Source organism: Giraffa tippelskirchi, chromosome 8 (assembly GCF_054371585.1).
Source record: "Giraffa tippelskirchi isolate mGirTip1 chromosome 8, T2T-mGirTip1v1.2.pri, whole genome shotgun sequence".
Taxonomy (NCBI): Eukaryota; Metazoa; Chordata; class Mammalia; order Artiodactyla; family Giraffidae; genus Giraffa; species Giraffa tippelskirchi.
The window spans coordinates 93,375,121-93,401,206 of NC_137282.1; the positions used below are offsets into that span (position 1 = coordinate 93,375,121).

The 26,086-nt window shown below is 38.5% G+C and overlaps 1 protein-coding gene across 8 annotated transcripts in view; it reads left to right on the forward strand.

Moving 5' to 3' along the window:
• The first annotated feature begins 4,362 nt into the window (after positions 1 to 4,362).
• The window catches only part of NDUFS4 (NADH:ubiquinone oxidoreductase subunit S4), a 123,033-nt gene continuing 101,309 nt past the window's right edge, over positions 4,363 to 26,086 (forward strand). For all 8 annotated transcript variants that reach the window (XR_014061449.1, XR_014061450.1, XR_014061451.1 and 5 more), the window contains exon 1: positions 4,363 to 4,479. Coding sequence is in view for 4 of the 8 variants with exons in the window: in XM_081517763.1 (XP_081373889.1) it covers positions 4,382 to 4,479 (98 nt within the window). In the remaining 4 variants the exon portion in view is untranslated. The remainder of the gene's footprint in view (positions 4,480 to 26,086) is intronic.

Below are 26,086 nucleotides of genomic sequence, written 5' to 3' on the forward strand. Positions count from 1 at the left end.
AGTTTAGACAGGGTAGTCAGAAAGGACCTCATTGAAAAGGTGATTTGTGTGAGAGAGAGAGAAAGGTGAGAGATTATTCCAGACACAAGGAATAGCGTTCTAGCCACAGGGAACAGCTAGCACAAAGGTCCTGATCAGATAAGTTTAGATAGTGAGTAATTGTTAGTAGTAAAATAAGTATTTTAGGTTGCTATTTTGTTTAGCCATCATGAGTGGCTCAGGAGGGGTATTCTGGGACCCATGCAAGAAATGCAAGCAAAAGTTAAAGTCAACTCATATTTTAATACTCCTATTGAGATAATAGAATGGTATTTGGACCTAGACATTCTATTAAGCTTAGTGGTAGAATCTATAGTTCAGGTGAAATTGCTGGTAAAAAAAATAAAAAAGCACACAGCAAGTTATTTCTGTTTCATTCTCAGGCTTATATCGTGTATGTGAGGTCAGAAAGGAACTCATGTATGCATGGGTGAGGAAATCCAGCAAAAGGTCAGGAGGACCAGAGATTCTATAAGAGTGTATTATTGGCAATGCTGGTTTGGGGTCATGAGCTGTGGGTATGGAGAAAAGGAAACCTTTGTGCACTGTTTGTGGGAGTGTAAATTAGAAAGCCATGATGGAAAACAGTATGGAGGTTCCTCAAGAAACTGAAAATAGAGATACCTTATGATCCAGGCTTCCCAGGTGGCTCAGTGATAAAGCATCCACCTGCCAACACAGAAGACACAGGTCAAGGCAAAAAAACCCAGAGAGTGAAGGTTTTGCTGGGGATTGCAAATTCATAGAAGGAAGGTACTACAGTAGGTGGTAGGTGGAAAGGTTGCGTTTAGGCCAATAGGACTAGAAACATGGCTATAGTAAGTTGCTCTTATGAATACTTGGACAGATCATATGTTACTCCTTAAAAAAGAAAATATACTTATAAAAATTTAATCTAAAATCAAAGTCACCCTTGGCCTTAAAATTCTCCTGAAATAGAGAACCCAGAAATAGCCACAAACAAGTATGGCTAACTGTTTTTATGACAAAGGTACAAAACCAATTCAACGAGAGAAGAACAATCTTTTCAATGCATAGTGCTAAAACAATTGGATATCCACAGGTAAAAAACTGAACTTCGACCTATACCTCATACCTTATTAACTTAAAACTTAACTCAAAAACTAACTCAGAGTGGATCATAGAATTAAATGTAAAAGGTGAAGCAAAAATCCTTTAGAAGAAAACAGAAAATCTTTAGGACCTAGGGTTGGTAAACAGTACTAGGACAAGATACCAAAAGCAACAGGATGGAGGTTCAAGAAACTAAAAACAGAACTGTCATATGATCCAGCAAATCAACTTCTGGGTATGTATCCAAAGAAAATGAAAACACTGATTTGAAAAGATATACGCTCCACTATGTTTATTACAGCAAGATTTACAATAGACAAGACATGAAAGCAACCTAAGTATCCATCAATAGATGAATGAATAAAGAAGGTGTGGTCTATATAGAAAATGGAATATTACTCAGCCACGAGTAATAATGAAATCAGGCCATTTGCAACAACATAGATGGATCTGGAGGGTATTATGCTAAGTGAAATAAGTCAAATGGAGAAAAACAGATACTATATGATTTCACTTACATGTGGAATGTAAAATATAAAACAAATGGGCAAACAAAACAAAATAGAAACAGACTCATAGATACAGAGAACAAACTGGTGGTTGCCAGATGGGAGTGGGGTAGGGAGACAGATAAAATAGGTTAAAGGGATTAAGAGGCAAAAACTTCCAGCTATAAAATAAATAAGTCACAAGGATATAATGTACACATAGGGAATACAGTCAATAATATCATAACAACTTTGTATGGTGACAGACGGCAAATGGTCCTACTGCCATAATCATTAATAAAGTACAAAAATATTAAATTACTGTTAAACACTTGAAACTACTACAATATTGCATGCTAATTATAATGCAACAAAAATAAATAAGTGAAACATGGAAGCAGAAGAAAGCATAATACATAAATTTAAAAATGACTAAACTGGACTTCATCAAGATTAAAAATATTTACTGAGCAACACATCCTGTTAAGAGGATGAAAAGACAAGCTACAGATAGGAGAAAATATTTGTGAACCACATATCTGATAAAAGACTCATATCTGGACTATATAAAACCTCTCAAAATGTAACAGCAAAAAACTAATAATGCAATTAGAAAATGGGCAAAATGAGACATTGAACTGAATGGAATACTCATAATGGCAAATAAGCTCATGAAAAGATATTCCACATCATTAGTCATCATGGGAATATAAATTAAGATCTTGAGCTATCATTACACACCTATTATTTATGTTAGCTGAACTGAAATTAAAAATACCAAATATTGGTGGGGACACGGAGAATCTGGATCTCGTACAGTGCTGGTGGGAATGAAAAATGGTACACGTTTTCTGGAAAATAGTTTAGCAGTTTTATTTAAAAAACTAAATATACATTGCATGTTTGGGCATTTATCCCAGAGAAATGAAAATTTATGTACACACAAAAACCTGTACATGATTGTTCATTGCAGTTTTATCTGTAATACTCCTAACCAAACCAAAATGTTCTGCAACAGGTGAATGGTTAATCAAACTGTAGTAATCCAGATATATATATCCTATTCATTTTGTTTTACTGGAAAATCTAGACTAATACACCAAAGACTACTAATACCACCCAACAATAAAAAGAGAAGAACTATTGTTAAATGCAATAACTTGAATGGATCTCAAAGGCACTATGAAGAGTGAAAGAAGCTAATGGCAAAAAGTTATATATACGACGAATCCATTTACATAACATTCTTGAAATATGAAATTATACAAATGGAAACAGTAGTAGTGGCCAGGGAGTTGGGAGGTGGGTATATAAGAGTAGCATCAGGGGAAATCTTTGTGGTGATGGAACAGTTCTGTATCTTGATTCTGTTAGGGGTTTCATGAATTAACACGTGACAGAATGACAAAGGAATGCATAAACACTTCATATCAATGTCCGTTTCCTGGCTTCCATACTGTACAACAATTATATAAGACATAATCAATCGGGGAAACTGGGTTAAGTTTGTACAAGAGCTCTCTGTACTGTTTTTGCAACTTCCTATGAAATCTATTTCAAAATTAAAAGTTTAAAAGAAAAGTCTCTGTGAGATATCTCTTCCTTCCTCTTTCCCTGGACAAGGCTTTCTCTCTGGTACTAGGTGCTGTGGTGCTCAATCTTTTTTTTAAATTAATTTATTTTTAATTGAAGGATAATTGCTTTACAGCATTGTGTTGGTTTCTACCAAACAGCAACGTGAATCAGCCATAGGTATACCTATGTCCCCTTCCCTCTTAAACACCCATCCCATTTCCTTCCTCACTCAATCTCTTTCTTAACCCCTTTCCCTTATGTATTTCGTTTTCTTTTAATTGGCCTTAATGCAGAACCAAGGCATTCCCCATCCACCTGTTAATACTATTCTTTTAATAAAGATTGTTTTCACCTGCTTAATTTTAAAAGCGGGGGCATTCTAACTTAAAAAAAGTTCTCTAAAATAGCACACCCCACCAACGAACCTGCTTTTTATTTTATAATCCATAGTTAATCATTGTTCTTAAGGTTAGTAGCCCACAATACAAACATGTTCCTAATAATTGCCTCAGAAGGTAATTTTTGTTTTTTATGTCTAGTATCCATGGATTATGATTACACATTCAGGATTTACTGGGAAAAGACTGATATAAAATAGTATGTTTCATGAGTTTTTCATATGAATACACACGTCAAAAAAAAAAATCTTTTGCCAGGCCATGTGTCTAGATTTTTCATTTGGAAAATATGATCATTATAACTATCAACTACAGAACATCAAACTGAACACAGCCTTTTCCTGAGGGCTTGCAAACTGAATCTGGCAATATTTTGGAAAAGTACTACTTTAGGCTCTCAAGAACCAACGAGCCCTCTGGCTCTTCTAGTGGGCTCAGCCCCTTATATTGAGTCCTTTGAAAAAATTATGAGTTGCAGGTGTTGAAATTTTCAAGCATTTTCTTTCGGTCTCTTCACTAACCGGTATGTAAACCAGTCCTAACAACAGACAAGGATTTTACTTTATGAAGCTGATATTTACACTTAATGCACTTCTTGCATTTTTCTTCCGTCCATTTTCCTTCTTATCTGTTGCAACCAAACGTTTCACCTCTTTTTAAAACTCCATTATTTAACAAAACACCTAACAAGAGTGACATTAACCAACTCCCCCCTCCCCAACTCTTTTGCGTTGCGGTTCCATGGGCTTGAAAACGAAGGAAGCTTGTCCCTTGCGGTGATCCGTCCTAGTGTCTGCCCGTAGCAAGATGGCGGCGGTCTCAATGTCAGTGGCGCTGAGGCAAACGTTGTGGGGGAGAAGGGTAGCGACTGTAGCTGCCGTTTCCGTTTCCAAGGTTTCGACCAGGTAACAGGATTGTGAGGCTTCTTCAAGCTTCTCGGGTCTCTCCACCTTTGCGGAGGTCTCTGCTATCTGGGTCCCGGAGAAGGCCTCGTGAAAACGTCCTTTGCTGACCCTTTCCTCGGGAGAGGGCGGGCGGATTTGGGGCGATCTAGGGGAGCTTGGCCAGGCGAGTGGGGGCGTGCATGCGGGGAGAGGGGAGGAGGACCCCTGGTTTCTTGGAACCTTGCAATGCTGCTGTGGGAGAGGGTCTGGGGTGTGGGGCTGTCTCCGAAGCTGGGAACCGTGCCTAAGCCCCCAGAGAGGAGGCGGAGTCTCATTTTTCTTCCCCACTTTCCGAACCGTCCATTTTTCACCTGTTTGCCCATCACTCCAGTTTTTACTGGAGGGTTGAGTCTCTCTTTCCCTTCCACGATTTTAAATGGTATTGATTAGGTTTCTGAACTGAAACATTTTATTTGTCAGGCTGCTTGGGAGGAAAACTTGGTTGGAATTCGATGTTAGTAAAAATACCGCTGCTAGTAATACTGGAAAGTAATTTTTAAAAGGCTAGTGGTAATGCCGAGAGGTTTCTCATCCAGAATTTTATTACAGCCTCACTAATTCAGAGATTGTTGTTGTTCATTGTTTTGCATTGAAGCATTTTTGTGATGGTGTTTTCTTTTTTGACTGCATTACTTAATCCTCCATTTCCCTATTTTTTTGAATTTTCCTGATTTTAGTATAACACAACGGCGCACGCGCCCATACACATACTATCTGGCATTTTTATCTGTGAAAATTTTATTATTTTGTTAAATTGCTATTTTCACAGCTTGTTAGTATAAATATAAACCAGGGCTTTTGTTGATTGTCTTCTGCATCGCTTAGAACAGCGATGGAAAGACTGGATGGACAGAACTGAAGTGGGTGTGAGGGATGGGAGTGGTTAAAAATTGAAAAGAGAGTCTATTGAAATTAGTGTTATATTAAATATAAAGGGAATGCAGAGAGTTGGAAACAGTTAATTAGAAAGGATTTTTGGAGATAAGTTTTATTTAGGTTTTAAATAGTGGATGATGGATGGGAAAGATGCCCTAGGTAGGGTCAATGGCTTATTAAAAGCCTTGAGCGCAATATATACATAATACTGTTATTATTGTTGTTTAGTTGCTAAGTTGTGTCTGACTCGTGCGATCCCATGGTCTGTAGCCCCCCAGTTCCTCTGTCCGTGGAATTCTCCAGGCAAGAATACTGGAGTGGGTTGCCATTCCTTCTCTGGGGATCTTCCCGACCCAGGGGTAGAACCCGCATCTCTTGTGTTTCTGCAATGGCAGGCGAATTCTTTACCTCTGAGCCATCAGAGCTCATATACATAATATGGTGTCATTGAAAAATGTAAGTTTGTAATTAACTCTTCTACTTATGGGGAACTTAAAGGATGGAAAGTATTTCTTTAAGATACTCCACTGGTTAACCTAGGTCTAGAATAGAGGTGACCCAGGTTACCTGTTCTCCTAGATACTGTGGAGATTAATTTTGCATTTCCAAGTAATTCACAGTAGCCCTAGAACTGAGAGCAAATTTGAAGGGTACATGGCTAATCAAAACGTGGCTGTAGGGAATTCCCTGGTGGTCTACGGGGTTAGGAGGACCTCCCTGTAGCTCAAATGGTAAAGAATCTGCCTGCAGTGCAGGAGACCAGGGTTCGATCCCTGGGGCGGGAAGACCTCTGGCGAAGGGGTCTTCTTCGCCAGTATTCTTGCCTGGAGAATCCCATGGACAGAGAAGCCTAGTGGGCTACGGTCTGTGAACTCACAAAGAGTCGGACATGACTGAGCAGCTAACACACACTAGTGCTTAGAACTTTACCCTTTCACTGGGGAGGGCCCAGCTTCAATCCCAGGTGGGGAACTAAGACCCCACAAGTTTCCGGGGCGTGGCAAAGATAAACAAATAAAACATGGCTGTGCTGTATGTCACAGCCATTTTGTTAGCAATTTATAGTAGTTGAAGTTAAGATGCTAGATTTTGGAAACTCTGGTAATTAGTCCTACTTATCCACATTTAAAGAGTTTCTGCTTGCAAATGTGTTAGAAGAGATTTGAAAATAAAACTTTAAATCATGTAAGATGAACTGTTGCAGGTATTAAGTGAAGTCACTCAGTCGTGACCGACTCTTTGTGACCCCATGGACTGTAGCCTACCAGGCTCCTCCATCCATGGGATTCTCCAGGCAAGAATACTGGAGTGGGTTGCCATTTCCTTCTCCAGTCTTCAGATATTAAAATTCTTAAAATTTTAAACACAAGTCAAATGATACACTTGTTTGCTTTCTTTACTATTTTTTTTTTCTTTTTTTCCCTAAAGAGCTTATGTTGTTAATTTCATCTTGAGGGAAATGTATGGCACTTCTCTCTTACATACTATTTGCTTTTTATCCTTAAACTCTCTCTACGTTGTAACTTGTGAGTAATGAGGATCTGGAAAGGTGGAGTGCGGAAAGAGCCAATTAATGGGGAAATATACATGTAAAATTCATTGTATTTTATTACTTCATTTGCAAATGATGTGACGTTTCAGATCACTTGAGTAAAATGAGAGGGGAGAATCAGTAAGGCCCTTGGTAAGGAAGGGAGTAGTGATCGAATACTAAAAAAAAACTGTTAGCAGAAGGAAAGAAGCAGTTAACTGCTACATTAACTTATTAACGTATGAATTTCACTGCAGTATATCTGTAAAAAACCAAAGAGACCAAAAAACCAGACAACATGTACACACAAGAAAGAGAAAAAACCTAAATGGTGTAGTTGATTTCAGCTGATCCAGTTACTGAGCACCTGCTCTACAGCGAGTGTGTTTCCAAGTGCTTCTTATTTCCCTGGACTGAAGGAGAGGGGAGAAGACCCTGGATATATGGGCTACACTTTTCCTTACTTTCCCTCACTTTCCTAAGGGACTGTCCAGAGTAAGTTTAACTATTTAGATATTAGTCTTCTCCAGGGGATCTTCCCAACCCAGGAATCAAACCCAAGTCTCTCACATTTCAGGCGGATTCTTCACCAGCTGAGCCACCAGGGGAGCCCAAGAATACTGGAGTGGGTAGCCTATCCTTTCTCCAGCGGATCCATCCCGACTCAGGAATCAAACCAGGGTCTCCTGCATTGCAGGCGGATTTGTTACCAGCTGATCTATTAGGGAGGCCCAGAGAAAAATGGCATTGTATTTCAAAATAGCAGTATTTAGGACTCAGGACATTTAATACAGTGTTTTTGTTTTCTTTAACCTGTTCATGTATACTTATCTCACCTAGCCCTGTTCTGTCACTTCTCTCAATTGGACTGTCTTGTGTTTACCTTAGATATAGCTCCTTAGGTTCTCAGAGGGTTTGCTGTTAATACTGGTGGGAGCTAAGTGTATGGGACCTTGTTGTGAGGCCTGTTTTGTATTGTAGTCTCTTGATCTGTTTTCTTTTTCAGCGCTAGATAAGCCAGTATGAAATTGTGAGTTTGCAGGAACCTTCAGTGAGTAAGTGGTACTAAGTTTGATATGAGTTCTCTGTATATTACACCTTGCTGAGAAACTGTCTCAGCCCAAATTTGAGAAACACTTGTTGTTTTTCAGTTGCTGTCATATTTGACTCTTTGGGACCCCATGGACTACAGAATGCCAGGCTTCCCTGTCCTTCACTGTCTCCTGGAGTTGGCTCAAACTCATGTGCATTGAATCGATGATGCCATCCAACTGTCTTATCCTCTGTTGCCCCTTCTCCTCCCGCTTTCAATCTTTCCCAGCATCTGGGTCTTTTCCAATGAGTTGGCTCTTCGCATCAGTTAGCCAAAGTATTGGAGCTTTAGCTATTAGGACATTTAAAATCGGTAGATTGGCTTCTGCTTCAGATAAGCTGGATAAACAAATTCCTCTCTGAAGGGCATCTACTTTTTGCTGTCTGGAATGTATTAAGACCAAGTTTTGTGAGCTTGCAGGGTTTATAATGTGTTTTCTAATAGGTTTCATAGTTTTGCTTATTTTCCTCGTTAAAAATACCTGTAATTGGTCTGCTTTCATCAGTAGCAGACATATTTGTTGAATTCCTCTTAGGAGATTTCAGTTCAGTTCAGTTCAGTCGCTCATTCGTGTCCGACTCTTTGCGACCCCATGAATTGCAGCACACCAGGCCTCCCTGTCCATCACCAACTCCCGGAGTCCCCCAAACCCATGTCCATCGAGTTGGTGATGCCATCCAACCATCTCATCCTCTGTCGTCCCCTTCTCCTCCCACCCCCAATCCTACCCAGCATTAGGGTCTTTTCAAATGAGTCAACTCTTTGCATGAAGTGGCCAAAGTATTGGAGTTTCACCTTCAACATCAGTCCTTCCAGTGAACACCCAGGATTGATCTCCTTTAGGATGGATTGATTGGATCTCCTTGCAGTCCAAGGGACTCTCAAGAGTCTTCTCCAACACCACAGTTCAAAAGCATCAATTCTTTGGCGCTCAGCTTTCTTTATAGTCCAGCTCTCACATCCATACATGACCACTGGAAAAACCATAGCCTTGACTAGACGGACTTTTGTTGGCAAAGTAATGTCTCTGCTTTTAAATATGCTATCTAAGTTGGCCATAACCTTCCTTCCAAGGAGTAAGCGTCTTTTAATTTCATGGCTGCAATCACCATCAGCAGTGATTTTGGAGCCCAAAAAAATAAAGTCTGACACTGTTTCCCCATCTATTTCCCATGGAGTGATGGGACCAGATGCCATGATCTTAGTTTTCTGAACGTTGAGCTTTAAGCCAACTTTTTCACTCTCCTCTTTCACTTTCATCAAGAGGCTCTTTAGTTCTTCTTCACTTTCTGCCATAAGGGTGGTGTCATCTGCATATCTGAGGTTATTGATATTTCTCCCAGCAATCTTGATTCCAGCTTGTGTTTCTTCCAGCCCAGCATTTCTCATGATGTACTCTACATATAAGTTAAATAAGCAGGGTGACAATAGACAGCCTTGACATACTCCTTTTCCTATTTGGAACCAGTCTGTTGTTCCATGTCCAGTTCTAACTGTTGCTTCCTGACCTGCATACAGGTTTCTCAAGAGACAGGTCAGATGGTCTGGTATTCCCATCTCTTTCAGAATTTTCCAGTTTATTGTGATCCACACAGTCAAAGGCTTTGGCAAAGTCAATAAAGCAGAAATAGATGTTTTTCTGGAACTCTCTTGCTTTTTCAATGATCCAGCAGATACTGGCAATTTGATCTCAGGTTCCTCTGCCTTTTCTAAAACCAGCTTGAACATCTGGAAGTTCACGGTTCACGTATTGCTGACGCCTGGCTTGGAGAATTTTGAGCATTACTTTACTAGCATGTGAGATGAGTGAGATGAGCATTCTTTGGCATTGCCTTTCTTTGGGACTGGAATGAAAACTGACCTTCTCCGGTCCTGTGGCCACTGCTGAGTTTTCCAAATTTGCTGGCATAATGAGTGCAGCACTTTCACAGCATCACCTTTGAGGATTTGAAATAGCTCAACTGGAATTCCATCACCTCCACTAGCTTTCTTCGTAGTGATGCTTTCTAAGGCCCGCTTGACTTCACATTCCAGGCTAGAGCACTATCAGTTCAGTTCAGTTGCTCAGTCGTGTCCAACTCTTTGCGACCCCGTGGACAACAGCACTTCAGGCTTCCCTGTCCATCACCAACTCCCAGAGCTTACTCAAACTCATGTCCATTGAGTTGGTGATGCCATCCAAGACATCTCATCCTCTGTTGTCCCCTTCTCCTCCTGCCTTCGATCTTTCCCAGCATCAGGGTCTTTTCCAGTGAATCAGTTCTTTGCATCAGGTGGCCAAAGTATTAGAGTTTCAGCTTCAGCATCAGTCCTCCCAATGAATATTCAGCACTGATTTCCTTTAGGACGGACTGGTTGGATCTCCTTTCAGTCCAAGGGACTCTCAAGAGTCTTCTGCAACACCACAGTTCAAAAGCATCAGTTTCTCAGCGCTGAGCTTTCTTTATAGTCCAACTCTCACATCCATACATGACTACTGGAAAAGCCATAGCTTTGACTACATGGACTTTTGTTGGCAAAGTAATGTCTCTGCTTTTTAATATGGTGTCTAGGTTGGTTATAACTTTCCTTCCAAGGAGTAAGCATCTTTTAATTTCACGGCTGCAGTCAACCATCTTCAGCGATTTTGGAGTCCCAAAAAATAGTGTCTTGCCACTGTTTCCACTGTTTCCCCATCTATTTGCCATGAAATGATGGGACCAGATGCCATCATCTTAGTTTTCTGAATGGTGAGTTTTAAGCCAGCTTTTTCACTCTCCTCTTTCACTTTCTTCAAGAGGCTCTTTAGTTCTGCCATTAGAGTGGTGTCACCTGCGTATCTGAGGTTATTGATATTTCTCCCTGCAACCTTGATTCCAGTTTGTGCTTCATCCAGCCTGGCATTTCGCATGATGTAGTCTGCATGTAGATTGAATAAGCAGGGTGACGATATACAGCCTTGATGTACTCCTTTCCCCATTGGGAACCAGTCCATTATTCCACGTCCGGTTCTAACTGTTGCTTCTTGACCTGCATACATATTTCTCAGGAGGCAGGTAAGGTGGTCTGGTATTCCCATCTCTTTAGAATTTTCCGCAGTTTGTTGTGATCCACACAGTCAAAGACTTTGGTGTAGTCAGTAAAGCAGAAGTATATATTTTTTCTGAAACTCTTTTGCTTTTTTGATGATCCAACGGATGTTGGCAATTTGATCTCTGGTTCCTCTGCCTTTTCTAAATCCAGCTTGAACATCTGGAAGTTCTTGGTTCACGTACTGTTGAAGCCTAGCTTGGAGAATTTTGAGCATTACTTTGCAAGCCTGTGAGATGAATGTAATTGTGCAGAGACTAATTAGTCTAATATTAGAATAATGTCTCGGCACATAGTCAATTTTACTTAAATATATGCTGATTTTATTATTGGTTTGAATAGGCTGTATTTTTTTTTTTCTTTAATCTTGTTGATGGATATCGTGGTAGATGATAGTATTATTTATAATATTTCCATTCCTTGTGACGGGATTGTGCATCACTGCCCCATTTGCCAAATGACTTGTTTTGACCAATGAAATCTTAACCAAAAATGGCTAGGTCACGTCAGACACTAGCTCCAGGAACTTTCCCATGTTTTGCCATGTTGTTTTTTCCTCTCCTGTCCCAGGTGGGCTTTTTTCTTTTAGCCTAGATCCTGGAATAAAGATAACATGGGGGAAGGCAGAGCTGATTATTATAGGTTATATAAAATATAAAGAGACTAAGAAATAAAATTTGTTATAAGCCACAAAGATGTTTGGATTGTCGACTACCTCAGCATAACAGCCTATACTGACTCGTACACATACACATGAAAATAAGCAGGTTTTGGTATATGCACTGATGTATCAGTAATTAGGTCACAGGCTTTTGGAGGGATGGAAAAAATTTTAATTTATTTTTCTATACTTCATAGAACCTAGTGTAATGGGTCTTACAATAACAAGTCAACGCTTATCACATAGATGAGTAAATACATATTCAGAGATGGTAAGGAAAACCAGGAAGCCATAGGTAGTATTTCTTTTAATAGCCTCATCAGTGAAAACCAGGTAGGCAATAACCTACATAAATGTGGATATAAAATATCTACAACACACATTCTTTTCTAATCATTTTCAGCGGTCTGAGTTTAGGATATTCACCTAAAACCCTGTTAACTTCTGGATTGAAGTTTTCTCATGAATAGATCTTTTTTGTATTCATACATTTCTTTGAGAAGTGTCCTGATTCCTCTTATGTTTTCAAATTTAAAAAAGACGTGGAAATGAATTTATTTGAGAAAGTGTACTCACGGAACATCTGAGCTCTTTAGGAATAATAGTAACTAAAGGTGATTATTAGACTTGCTATCTGCAAGCTACTTGAAGTTTTTAAAAGTTAATAATAGTACATGGGACTTGGAGACAAATGAGCCAACTTGGTTCCTATATAGTACATGTTAGAAGAGGTCTCTGTTTGGGGATAGGGTGAATACAGGATAAGACCATTTCAAATGAAAAAGCTTCTAAAATATATCCTTTGGTGAACATTGAGAATCATTTTTTTGATGTTTGAGTACAAATTAATAATAGCAGCTAACATTTCTCACTTACTGTGTATTAGCCACTGGGCCAAGGACTTTACCTTCGTTATCCCATTACTCAAAGTAATCCTGCGAACTTAGGTGTTTTTATTCTTATTTTTCAGATGAGGAAACATTTTTAAGTTTACATTACTAGGAAATAGTCTGACTTAGCTAAAGGAATATATGACTTTTGCAGGAAGAAATATTATGTCTGATAATAGTAACCTACAATAGTAACCTCTGTTTTTTTTCCTTTTAGCAAGGTATATTTTTTATTTGAAAGACTATCTGATGCTCTTTACTTTCACTCCTCTGTTCCTTTTATACAATGAGAGTCTCCAATTGAGAAATTGGGGCTTTTTTTTTTTTTTTTTTTGTGGTAAGAATCTTTCCCCTAGAGTTTGTCATTATTTCTGATAAGAGACTGTAGGTAACTTCATGATTATACTGTCTTTCCCTCTTAAACAAAATACATGTAATGTATATTGAACAAGGTATACTGAACATACTTTTCTTCCTTACCCTTGTGGTCATTGGGAAAAAGTTATTGTATTCTGCTGCCTTTAAAAACTATAAAGTGTCTGCTATGCTTTCTGAGTTCTTGTGTCTGCTTTTAATAGTGTTTTTGTGTCCTTCCTTGACTGGTCTGCTCCCCTTTAGCATTTCCATTACTGCTTTTCATTTATAATGGATTTGAATACCGTGCAAAGAAACCTATTAGAATTTTGTATAAAATAAAATAGAATTAAAGCTTTGTTGGTGGCTGAAATTTACTTGATTGTGATTACAGCCTTTAACTTTTTAAACGTTGACAGATAATACATATAATTGTTGTTTAGTCACTAAGTTGTATCTGACTCTTTTGTGACCCTATGGACTGCAGCCCATCAGGCTCCTCTGTCCTACATGAGCTCTTTATTATAAGTTTTTTTCAGTTTGCTGTATCCAGACACCCTGATGGAATCTTTGCAGTGATCATATTCTTCATAACAACTTTCATCCGAATCTTTGGATATTTTAGCAAACTATTCGAAGTCTTTTGTCCTTTAAGTAATGGCATGAGAACAATTCAGAATTTCTGTTTCAAATTCTGTTATTGAGTATTTTAATAGATTAAATATTAAATTATATTAAATACTAAATTTAAGTTATATTAAATATTTAATTAAAATCAAATTGTATTAAATAGTATTTCATAGATTAAAATACTAAGGTTCTTTAGAACTCGTTGCTCAAATGTGACCTTTTTCTCTTGACTTCACTCTCTAGACTTAAATTTTTTCCTTTGTGGGATCGTGCTCTAGTTTAGTTGTTTTTAAACTCTTGCTATGCATCAGAATCACCTGTTGTGTGCATAAATAATTCAGATGTCTTGCTCCCAGTATATATTGGTTCACTAAGTTTAGGTTGAGATCTAGCTCTGTAGTGATTCTAAAGGGAAGGGAAGGCTGAAAACTGCTGTTTTTGTTTAATAGTTCCCATGCTATATCTTGAAGGACGTCAAAATGTATTTTACCTTAGGTGGAGATTTTAAAGCACCAGCAAAAATGCTTCTATTTTTGTATATTTTCCTAATCTAAGTTTTATGTTTTTTACCCATGTATTTTATAGAGGCTTTTTCTAGGAGATACTTTCCTTTGAGGCAAAGCAGGCATTTTGATAATTTTGGAGAAAGCAGGCCATGTTACTCACTCTCCAGAGACTCTTGTTCTTCCTTTTGGAAGGGCTCAGGTTTAATATAGCGCAGCTGTTGAACTCTGCCCTTCAGAGTTTTAAGAAGAAAGTGTTTTATCCTTTAAAATGGAAATGACTTTTTTAGGGAGGTGGTCTTTGGCTGGATATAGTTCTCTAAGAAAGCTTTTCTAGAGTTCTTTTGTTTCAGTGATTTCTTAGAATTGTTTCACATGTTTGAGAGCACTATCTCTGAGAGTAAAGATCTGGCTGCTTTTGTAATGTGTTTTGCTGTATCCTTAACAAAGCTAGATGAAGAATTTATTTCTTTTTGTTTTCCAGGACTCAAAAATGTTCTTTTCTTTATTCAGCCACTCCATACGTAAGTAAATGGTCCTTGAATAGGTTTACTAGACAAAAGATCCTGTTCTAGATGATTGTTCAGCAAGCCATATGCTTCTCCTAAAAATGTCAGTCTGTCCTGATGAGCTTTAAAGTGAATACAGATGTTTTGGCTCTTTTGAGGACTACCACCCTTTGTGTGGAAAGAGTACTTTTTCAAGAAATTTCTTCAATATACTTATAGAAGTTTGCGTGAAATTTATATTTGTAACTTTTGTCTTTTATGTCTAATGAAATTAGATTTAATTAGTCATTAATAATTTGAATTTAATGTCCTAGTACAAATGAAATTTAGAGAAATAAAATAGGTCTTAATAAGGCTTTTGTTAAGATTTTGTGTTTATTTGGTCTTTTAAAAATTGGAAATTTAGAGTACTGTTAAATATTTTTGTGCAGTAAAAGGTGATATTTTGACACAAAGGGATACCTTTTTGATTGGGATACCTTTTTGATTTTCAGTGTCTTCTACTTTGGTAGGTTAACTGTAGAAGTTATAGTTCATAGATTCATAGAAGTTTGAGGTGGAAGAAAACTCTTAGGTCATCCTTCTGATCCTTTGTTTAATACAGGAAGCCCCAGAACTTTCTGCTTCTTGATTATCTAGCACTTGAGGAATATATGGTGAATTTCTGGTAGCCTTAGAAAGCCCTCTGAACTTTTATTTAGACTTACTGGGAAATGAAGTTTCTCTTTAATACTATATGGAAAAATTGTAACCCTTATACGTATGTCAGCCCTTCAATTAATTGAAGACATTTGTCATCAGTCATTCTCCCTCTTGAGTTTTTGCTCCAGGCTTAGCATGTCTAGTTTGTTTACCCCTAATTAATGACCAAGTTTCCTAATGCTTTACTACTTCTTGGTACTCCTTAGGATGTATTTCATTTTTCCAGTATCTATCTTTGAACTGTATACTGTATTTTTTGGAGAAGGCAATGGCAACCCATTCCAGTACTCTTGCCTGGAAAATCCCATGGACGGAGGAACCTGGTAGGCTGCAGTCCATGGGGTCACTAAGAGTCAGACATAACTGAATGACTTACTTTCACTTTTCACTTTCATGCATTGGGGAAGGAAATGGCAACCCACTCCAGTGTTCTTTCCTGGAGAATCCCAGGAATGGGGGAGCCTGGTGGGCTGCCATCTATGGGATCACACAGAGTCGGACATGACTGAAGCGACTTAGCAGCAGCAGCAGCATACTGTATTTTTAACTAAATGAGGTGATCAAATGTGGTAGTTTAGTGAATTGAAATCATAAAAGAGTTGACTCTTGATTGAATTTAACATTTTTTAATTTTTAAAATTATTAAGAAAAATTCACTATCTTCCTTTGGTGAACAGTTTTTAGAATTTTAACACATGTATAGATTTGTGTGATTACCTCAGTCATTAGGGTACAGAATAACAAAATACTTTAGCCCAAAAGACTCCTTCTCTACCTCTGGCAACAAATAATCTTTTCTTCATCTCCTTAGTTTTGTGATTTTGAGACTGTAATATTAATGGAACCATATGGTATACAACCTTGTGAAAATTGGTTTCTTTCATTCACCATAATGCCTTCAAGAGTCTTCTAAGTTGTGTGTATCAGTAACTCATTCTTCTTATTGCTAAATAATATTCCATTGTTTGAATGTACCACAGTTTATCCATTTACCCCCTGGAAGGTCTTTTGAATTATTTCTAGTTTTTGGCAGTTGTAAATAGAGCCACTTTTAAACATTTGTATACAAGATTTTGTATAAACATTTCATTTCTCTAGCTTATATATCTAGGAGGGAGATTCCTGGGCCATAGATAATACACTTTTTTGGGGGCTGTGCTAGGTTTTCATTGCTGTGCATAGGCTTTTTTCTCATTGCAGTGAGTGGGAATTTCTCTCTAGTTTTGGTGTGCGAGCTTCTCATTGAGGTGGCCTCTCTTATTGCAGAGCATGGGCTCTAGAGAGCAAGGGGTCTTCAGTGGCTGCAGTGCATGGGCTCAGTAGTTGCAGTTCCTGGGCTTTAGAGCACAGGCTCCATAGTTGTGGCAGATGGGCTTAGTTGCTCCGCAGCATGTGGGATCTTCCGGGACCAGAGATTGAACCAGTGTCTCCTGCATTGACAGGTGGATTCTCTACCACTGAGCCACCAGGGAAGCCTCAGGTAATATACTTTAACTTTATAAGATACTGCAAAACCATTTCCTGAGTAGTTGTATCATTTTGCTTTTCCAGCAGCAATGTATGAAATTTAGTTGCTTTGTATCCTTATTAACATTGATATTGTCAATATTTTGAAATTTAACCATTTTAATTGGTGTATAATAATTGGTTGTATTTTTTAAACAACTTTATTGAGACATAATTACCATATAATTCACTCATATAAAATGTATGATTGGATGGTTTCTAGTATATTTGCGGGCTTCCCTCATAGCTGAGTTGGTAAAGAATCTGCCTGCAGTGCAGGAGACCTGGGTTTGATTCCTGGGTTGGGAAGATCCCCTGGAGAAGGAAATGGCAATCCAATATTCTTGCTAGGAGAATCCCATGAACAAAGGAGCCTAGCAGGCTACAGTCCATGGATTTGCAAGAGTCAGACACGAATCAGTGGAGTTGTACAACTGTTCACTGTCAGTTTTAGAACATCACTCCAAGAAGAAATCCTGTGCTCATTAGCTGTCACCATGTGTTTTTTCCCTTTCCCTAGCCCTAGCCCACCACGGATCTGCTTTCTGTCTTTTAAGTTTGCCTACTCTGGGCATTTCATACAAAGAGAATCATATGTCACCTTTTGTGACTGTCTTAATGTTTTCCAGGTTTATCTGAATTGTAGTATGTATCAGTACTTTATTCCTTTTTATTGATGGATGATATTCTGCTGAATGGACATATCATACTGTTTATCCACAGGCTGATGGACATTGGGAGTGTCTACCTTTTGGTTAGTATGAATAATGTTCTATGAACATTGGCTTCCCAGGTGGCCCAGTGGTAAAGCATCTGCCTACCAGTGCTGGAGACACCGGAGACATGGATTCAATCTTTGGATAAGGAAGATTCCCCTAGAGCAGGAAGTGGCAACAACCTCCAGCATTCTTGCTGGGAAAATTGCATGGACAGAGAAGCCTGGCGGGTTATAGTCCATTGGGTTGCAAAGGCACACAGCAATACCGTGAACATTTGTGTACAGGTTTTTGTGTGGCACAGGTTTTCATTCTTTTGGGTGTATCAAGTTTAGTTGAATTGCTGGATAATACGATAACTTTGTGTTTAGCCCTCTGAGTAATTGCCAGACTCTTTCCAAACTGGCTGCACCGCTTTACATCCCCACCAGCAGTGAATGAGGGTCTTCACAACCTTGCCAACACTTATTACCATTTTTATTATAACTGTCCTAGTGAGTATGAAGTGATATCTGGTGATTTTGATTTGCATTTCCATTATGGATAACTTGTTGTGGTTTTAATATGTATTTCCCGATAGCTGATAATATTGAGGTCAAGTGTCTGTTATATCCTTTGCCCATTTTTAAGTTGAGGTGTCTATTTTCTTATTGTTGAGTTTTGAGAGTTCTTAAAATACTCTGGCTATAAGTCCTTTGTTGGATATGTGGTTTGCAAATATTTTCTGCTCATCTGTAGCTTTTCTTTTCATTCTTTTAACAGTATCTTTTAGAGATTAAAAGTTCTTAATACTGATAAAGTCCAGTTCACCAGCCTTTTTCTCTTATTTATTCTACTTTTATTGTCATATTTAAGAACTCTTGGCCTAATGCTAGGGCATGAATATTTTTCACTCTGTTTTCTTATTGAGGCTTTGAAATATTTTTATTCAGATCTATGATCATATTGAGTGAATTTTTATATAAAATGTGAGATTTAAGTTGAGGTTAATTTTTTTGCATACAGATGTACGTTTATTACAACACCATTTATTGTAAAGACTATTCTTTTATAATTGAATTGTTTTTGGATGTTTGTAAGTGTTCAGTAATATTTGTCAGGGTTTATTCCATTGATCTAAATCCCTTTACCAGTACCACACAGACTTTGATTACTGTAGCTTTATGGTTAATGTATTGTAATTGAGTTATGATTCTTCCAGTTTCATTCTTCTTTTTCAAAAACTTTTTAGCTATTTGAGTTCCTTTGCTTTTCCATCTAAAATTTAGAATCATTTTATCCATATCTCTGAAAACTCCAGCTGGGATTTTGATTGGTATTGCTTTAAATCTATAGATTAATTTGAGGAGAGTTTGACCATAAAGAAGGCTTAGCGCCAAATAATTGATGCTTTTGAATTGTGGTTCCGGAGAAGACTCTTGAGAGTCCCTCAAGATCCCTCCAGCAAGATCAAACCAGTCAATCCTAAAGGAAATCAGTCCTGAATATTTATTGGAAGGATTGTTGTGGAAGTTGAAGCTCCAATACTTTGGCCACCTGATGTGAAGAGCTGACTCACTGGAAAAGACCCTGATCCTGGGAGAGATTGAAGGCAAAAGGAGAAGTGGGTGGCAGAGGATGAGATCGTTAGCATCACTGACTCAATGGACATGAGTTTGAGCAAACTTTGCGAGATAGCAGAGGACAGGAAAGCCTGGTGTGCTACAGTCCATGCGGTTGCAAAGAATCAGACATGACTTAGTGACTGTGTAACAACAACAAAATTGGAGGATAGTTGTCATTTCTGAAAATAAAATATTTATTTGGCTGCATTGGGTCTTCGTTGCATGCAAACTCTTAGTTGTGGTATGTAGGATCTAGTTCCCTGACCAGAGAACGAACCAGGGCCCCATGCATTATGAAATCGGAGTCTTAACCACTGGGCCACCAGGGAAGTCCTGAGTTGTCATTTATATTATGTTGAACCCTCCAATCCATATATATGGATGTGTCTTCATGTATTTATTGATTTCTTCCATTGCTGTTTCATAGTTTTGAATGTGCAGATCCTATATGTTTTGTTCTGTTTATGCTTACATATCTCAGTTTTGGGGAGCTATGGTAAATAGCCTTGTTTTTAAGATTTCAGTTTCCAATTGAATGTTGCCATGTATAAAAATAGGGTTGATTTTTGTGTGTTTGACTTTGCAGGCAACCTTGCTTGCTAAATTCATTCATAAGTTCTCTATGTATTTTGTAGATTCTTTGGGATTTTTTAAATTAGGTAATCATGCATCCTGTGAATAGGGACAGTTTATTTCTTCTGTCCAATCTCCGTACCTCATTGAGGTTGTGATTCTATTAATAAGAAGGTAGGACCAACACCTCAATGAATGGAGAAAAAGATTTCCTTGCTTCTAGTTTCTGGCTCTTTTAGGTTTCCATGTATACCACTTGGTACATGAGAAAACAAAGTAAATAGGAAAAAAATGTGTGATTTACACACTCACATTTCTGTTAGTACTCTTTCTAGCTTCTTGGGATAGGATGCTTCTCCCGAAGTGCTCATTTCTAAGTTTGTAGTTCCATTAAGTTTAGGCAAGGGATCAGTCAGTTCAGTTCAGTTGCTCAGTCATGTCCGACTTTGTGACCCCATGGACTGCATGCAGCACACCAGGCTTCCCTGTCCATCATCAACTTCTGGAGCTTGCTCTAACTCGTGTCCATTGAGTCAGTGATGCCATCCAACCATCTCATCCTCTGTTGTCCCCTTCTCCTGCCTTCAGTCTTTCCCAGCATCAGGGGCTTTTCCAGTGAGTCAGTTCTTCGCATCAGGTGGCCAAAGTATTGGAGCTTCAGCTTTCATATCAGTCCTTCCAATGAATATTCAGGACTGATTTCTTTTAGGATTGACTGGTTTGATCTCCTTGCAGTCCAAGGGATTCTCAAGAGTCTTCTCCAACACCATAGTTCAAAAGCATCAATTCTTTGGCGTTCAGCTTTCTTTTTGGTCCAGCTCTCACATCCATACATGACTACTGGCAAAACCATAGCTTTGACTGTATGGATCTTTGTTGGCAAAGTAATGTCTCTGCTTTTTAATATGCTGTTTAGGTTGTTATAGCTTTTCTTCCAAGGGGTAAGCATCTTTTAATTTCATGGCTGCCGTCACCATTTGCAGTGATTTTGGAGCCCATGAAAATCTTTGTTTTTTGAATGTTGAATTTTAAGCCAACTTTTCACTCTCCTCTTTCACCCTCATCAAGAGGCTCTTTAGTTCCTCTTCGCTTTCTGCCATAAAGGTGGTGTCATTTCCATATCTGAGGTTATTGATATTTCTCCCTGCCAATCTTGATTCCAGCTTGTGCTTCATTCAGCCTGGCATTTCACGTGATATAATCTGCATATAAGTTAAATAAGCAGGGTGACAATATACAGCCTTGATGTACTCCTTTACCAGTCCAATGTACCATGTCCGGTTCTAACTGTTGCTTCTTGAACTGCATACAGATTTCTCAGGAGGCAGGTAAGGTGGTCTGATATTCCCATCTCTTTAAGAATTTTCCGCAGTTTGTTGTGACCTACACAGTCAAAGGCTTTAGCGTAGTCACTGAAGCAGAAGGCAAGGGATACAAGAGGGAAAAATGATATGGCAAACTCGTCTCTGGTTGAGTGATACTTTGAATTCTGATCATCTTTCCCTAATCTGCTTGCTATTTACTTTACAATGTTAAAATAACTTTTCCATGTATCATGTCCAGAGATTATGATTGCATGCAGTGGGAGAGACAGAATAGAGTGTGCTTATTACATCTTACCAGGGCCAGCCAGCCTAGAATGAATTATCTAGTTCTAATATTGCTCACATTTTAGCACATCTGAATAAATTTAAAAGATCTAAAAGTGACTCCTAACAGTTCTTTATACAATCATACTCTAAACCATTGATTCTCAACTGTGGTGGGAGAAGGAATCTTAGAAATGGGCCATAGAAAGGGTTTCAAAGAAAATACATGTTCTCTTGGTAGAAAATTATGACATTTAATAAACGATGGAAGATTGTTGCCCATGTTAATTGGCAGAAAAATACATTGAGTCCTTGGTTTAGACCACCAACCAATAGATCTTAATTTCTTTGAGAAGGTATAGAAGTCAGAGTTTTATTTTGAGTAACTGATGGAAGTTTTGTTGACTTCCTTCTAGAGATGTGTATATCTCTGGAAATATATAAAATCGAGAGTTGAGATTTCTAGGCGATTCATGGATCCCAGGCTTTGTAGCCCTCCATAGAGAGCATTAGATGTTATGCAACATTTTCGTTATACTAGCTCTTGTTTTAGACTATTCTCAGTTACAAGTTACAGAAACCTAGGAACTTAACAACTAGCACAGTCAGGAAAAGGCAATTGACTTATATCATCAGGCAATGGAAGGGGCAGGGTAGCCAACTGGTCCCAGGGATCAGAGCTAGAAAGCTGCCAGACTCTCTCTAATTTGTCTCTGTCATTTGTCAACTACTATGTCAGGGTTTTTTTTCGATGTGGCAGATGTAGCTGATTGGAAGTGTTTTCAGGCTTATATCTCATAGTTTTATTATTAGAGAGGGACTAAAAATCCCTTTCTTTGGTACCAAGTTTAAAAATCATGGGAATATTCAACTGAATGAGATTAAACCGAGTACGGGTTTACTATAATATAGTCATTGTTTGTAATTTTACTTATCCTGTTGTACCATACAACAGGATATGTGTTCGTTAGTTATCCTACATGTATCATGCATGTAGATTATAGGAACTCTGGAAGTCAGTTGTAATGAAAGCTGGGCCTCTTGAAGAAAAATTAAAAACCAGTAATATTTTATAGTATCCTTAGGGAACAAATAATGTCTGTATATATTGTGTAGACTGACCTCTTACCTTTTTCTTAAAGAACTCTGGCACTTTTCTTGTTAAAGTTTGTTCACTCATTCAATAAATATTTGTAATTCTTTTCTAGTCTCCAAGATTGCATTTCTGCACTTTGCTAGAATGTGTACCCTTGGAACATCTGCTATGAGAATGAACATAATAGGATAGAAGTGTTCAAGCAGAGGCTAGATGATCATTTCTTAGGGTCTTGTGGACGGGCTTTGTCTTACATTGGCATTTCCCAAAGAAGAGTATGAAACAAAAACATGGATATAAGTGGTTTATTTGAAAACTGACCTAGGAACTAGAAGTGAGGAACTCTGGAGTGAGACAGGGAAGGAGGAGAAAAGGATGATAAATGAGATTGCTTGCAGTGAGCAGTAAGAGGTTTAGTTTCAATGGAGTCTCCTAAGAATCATACAGAAAACCTTTCAGTATTAGCCATTTGAAAGCTGGAAGGCTCGGACATTTACCCACTGGTTCTTGTTCTCTTTTGGTTGAAGGGGTTAGCTTTTTTTTGTGCTTTTGAGTTATTATAGTGCTCCTTAAGACCCTGAGGCATAATGGGTTCACTTCAGTTGGAATACTGGAAGATGAAGTGAGTCTGAGCTTCTGGGGCTGTGGCTAAAATGAAAAATAGGTCAAGGGAATGTAATGTGAACACCAAAGGTATTGGTTATAGGCTTCCTTATAACTGAAATGAGTCTCTGTAACCTGTTATTTGAGGGTGCTAATAATAATTTTAATAGCTATAATTTATTGAACACTTAGATACTGTGGTAATTGCTTTAGTTATGTTATTTCATGAAAGTGAATGATCTCATTTTAGATGATCTGTTGATAATTATAGTTTAATCTATTCCCGGGCTTCCCTGGTGGCTCAGAAGATAAAGAATCTGCTTGCACAGCTGGAGACCTGGGTTTGATCCCTGCATTGGGAAGATCCCCTTGAGGAGGGCATGGCAACCCACTCCAGTATCCTTGCCTGGAGAATCCCCATGGACAGAGGAGCCTGGTGGGCTACAGTCCATAGGGTCGCAAAGAGTTGGACGTGACTGAGTGACGAAGCACAGCACAATCTATTCCTAGGGTTGTAAATAACTCATATTTTTTAGAATTTGCTTTATTCACCAGTATTTTGAAGGACATGACAAAAGATCAGGAAACTGAAGTCTTACAACTCACTTAACTGTAAATAATAATAGAAGTTCTCCAGAGGAGAGGACAGTTCCATGTTTAAAGAATTCACAATGATGCAATACTCCTGTATTATGTACCAGTTGACCAGTGACTGCATAACATCCCAGCAGACAAAGATCAACCTATAGAATTTTCTTTGAATTTGAAAATGTAACAGATACAGCTAGTGGCCAGTAACCTGAGTGAAGGAGCATATATTTTCCCTTCACTGATGGGAGAAATATCAATAACTTCAGATATGCCGATGACACCACACTTATGGCAGAAAGTGAAGAAGAACTAAAGAGCTTCTTGATGAAAGTGAAAGAGGAGAGTGAAAAGGCTGGCTTGAAACTCAACATTCAAAAAACTAAGATCATGGCATCCAGTCCCATCACTTCATGGCAAATAGATGGGGAAACAGTGGAAACAGGGAAAGATTATTTTCTTGGGCTCCAAAGTCACTGCAGATGGTGATTGCAGCCATGAAATTAAAAGACGCTTACTCCTTGGAAGGAAAGTTATGACCAACCTAGACAGCATATTAAAAAGCAGAGATGTTACTTTGCCAACAAAGGTCCATGTAGTCAAACCTATGGTTTTTCCAGTAGTCATGTATCAATGTGAGAGTTGGACTACAAAGAAAGCTGAGCGCTGAAGAGTTGATGCTTTTGAACTATGGTGTTGGAGAAGACTCTTGAGAGTCCCTTAGACTGCAAGGAGATCCAACCAGTCCATCCTAAAGGAGATCAGTCCTGAGTGTTCATTGGAAGGTCTGATGTTGAAGCTGAAACTCCAATACTTTGGCCACCTGATGCGAAGAGCTGACTCATTAGAAAAGACCCTGATGCTGGATAAGATTTAGGGCAGGAGGAGAAGGGATGACAGAGGATGAGATGGTTGGGTGGCATCACTGACTCAATGGACATGAGTTTGGGTGGGCTCTGGGAGTTGGTGTTGGACAAGGAGGCCTGGCGTGCTGCGGTTCATGGGGTCGCAAAGAGTCGGACACAACTGAGTGACTGAACTGAACTGAACTGGTACTACCTAAATGATTTAATGATAGTTTTGAGAACTTTTTCTGCTGCTACCTTTTAGGCTCCTGCTCCTATCCCACTGTTGTCTGTGACCGATTACTATGGTGATAGCCTTGTTGTCCATCTTATTAACATGTTTTAGCATACCATATTAGTGCATAGTTAGCTCTGGGATGCATACAGTGCATCAGGGGTTATTTCGCAAATTCCTTTTCCTTTGGTTGAGACCTAAAACATTGGTATTCTGCTGCTACTGTTGATGTGGCCAACTCTCTTAATAGTCTCTTTGCTAAGTGTCCTTGACTCTAGTTTTGGGAAAAACTGCTTTCTAGAGATTTTCTGTTAACTGCTGATAGTAGCCATGCTGCCAGACTATATCTATTGGAGCCATCACATCAGTTAATATAGTATTTAGAACCACATGTTTTAGAGGCAGCTCTACCTATATTTGAATTCCAACTCTGACACTGCTTAGCTCTGTCTTTGTGCTTGTTTTCTGTTGTGTAAATTGGATGTAATAACCTCTGTTTCATAAAGTATATGAAGTATTTAGGGCAGTGCCTGGCATATGCTAAGGCCTAATAAATTGTAACAACAGAATCATCATCGTCATTATTCTTATAGCTTCTTTTAGTGTTTATTCCTTTCTTCTCCTTTTCATCCCCTCCTTTTGTAAATCTTACCTAAATTCTAGTTCCTCTTCTTGGGTTATTGGAGCATCTTGGATTTTGTGTTTATTTAGTTTTTTATCCACAAGTATATAAAAGATGTATCTGCACCTGGCTTTTTCCAGATTGTGACCTCCCATGCACCCCTCAGCTCAGTGTAATCTATTTTTGGTATCCATCATTCCACTGAAATAGCTTTCATCAAGGTCGATAGTGAACCTGCCGCTAAATGAAGAGACCTTTCTCCGTCCTTATCTTACATGGCTCTTGCAATCCAAAAGGATGGCTTTCTTGTTCTTGAAAGATTCTTCCTTTCACTTCTATTTTGGCTTTTCTCACTTTGAATGCCCATCATCTTTTGCCCTTTCCTTGAACTGGCAGTGTTTCTCAGAGTTTGATTTATAGTTCTTTACTCTTTTAAAAGTGTTTTATATTATATAATACTTTATATACACATGAATATATACATGTATATATATGTTTAGGAAGCACAATGGCAAAATGAATTCATGTGAACTCACCATTCAATTTAAAAATTACCAGTACCTTGTTTCTTTGCATACTCTGTGATAGGCTGAATAATACCCTTTCACTCTAAAATGGGAGAAGGCAATGGCAGCCCGTTCCAGTACTCTTGCCTGGAAAACCCCATGGACGGAGGAGCCTGGTGGGCTGCAGTCCATGGGGTCGCTAAGAGTCGGACACAACCGAGCGACTTCACTTTCACTTTTCCCTTTCATGCACTGGAGAAGGAAATG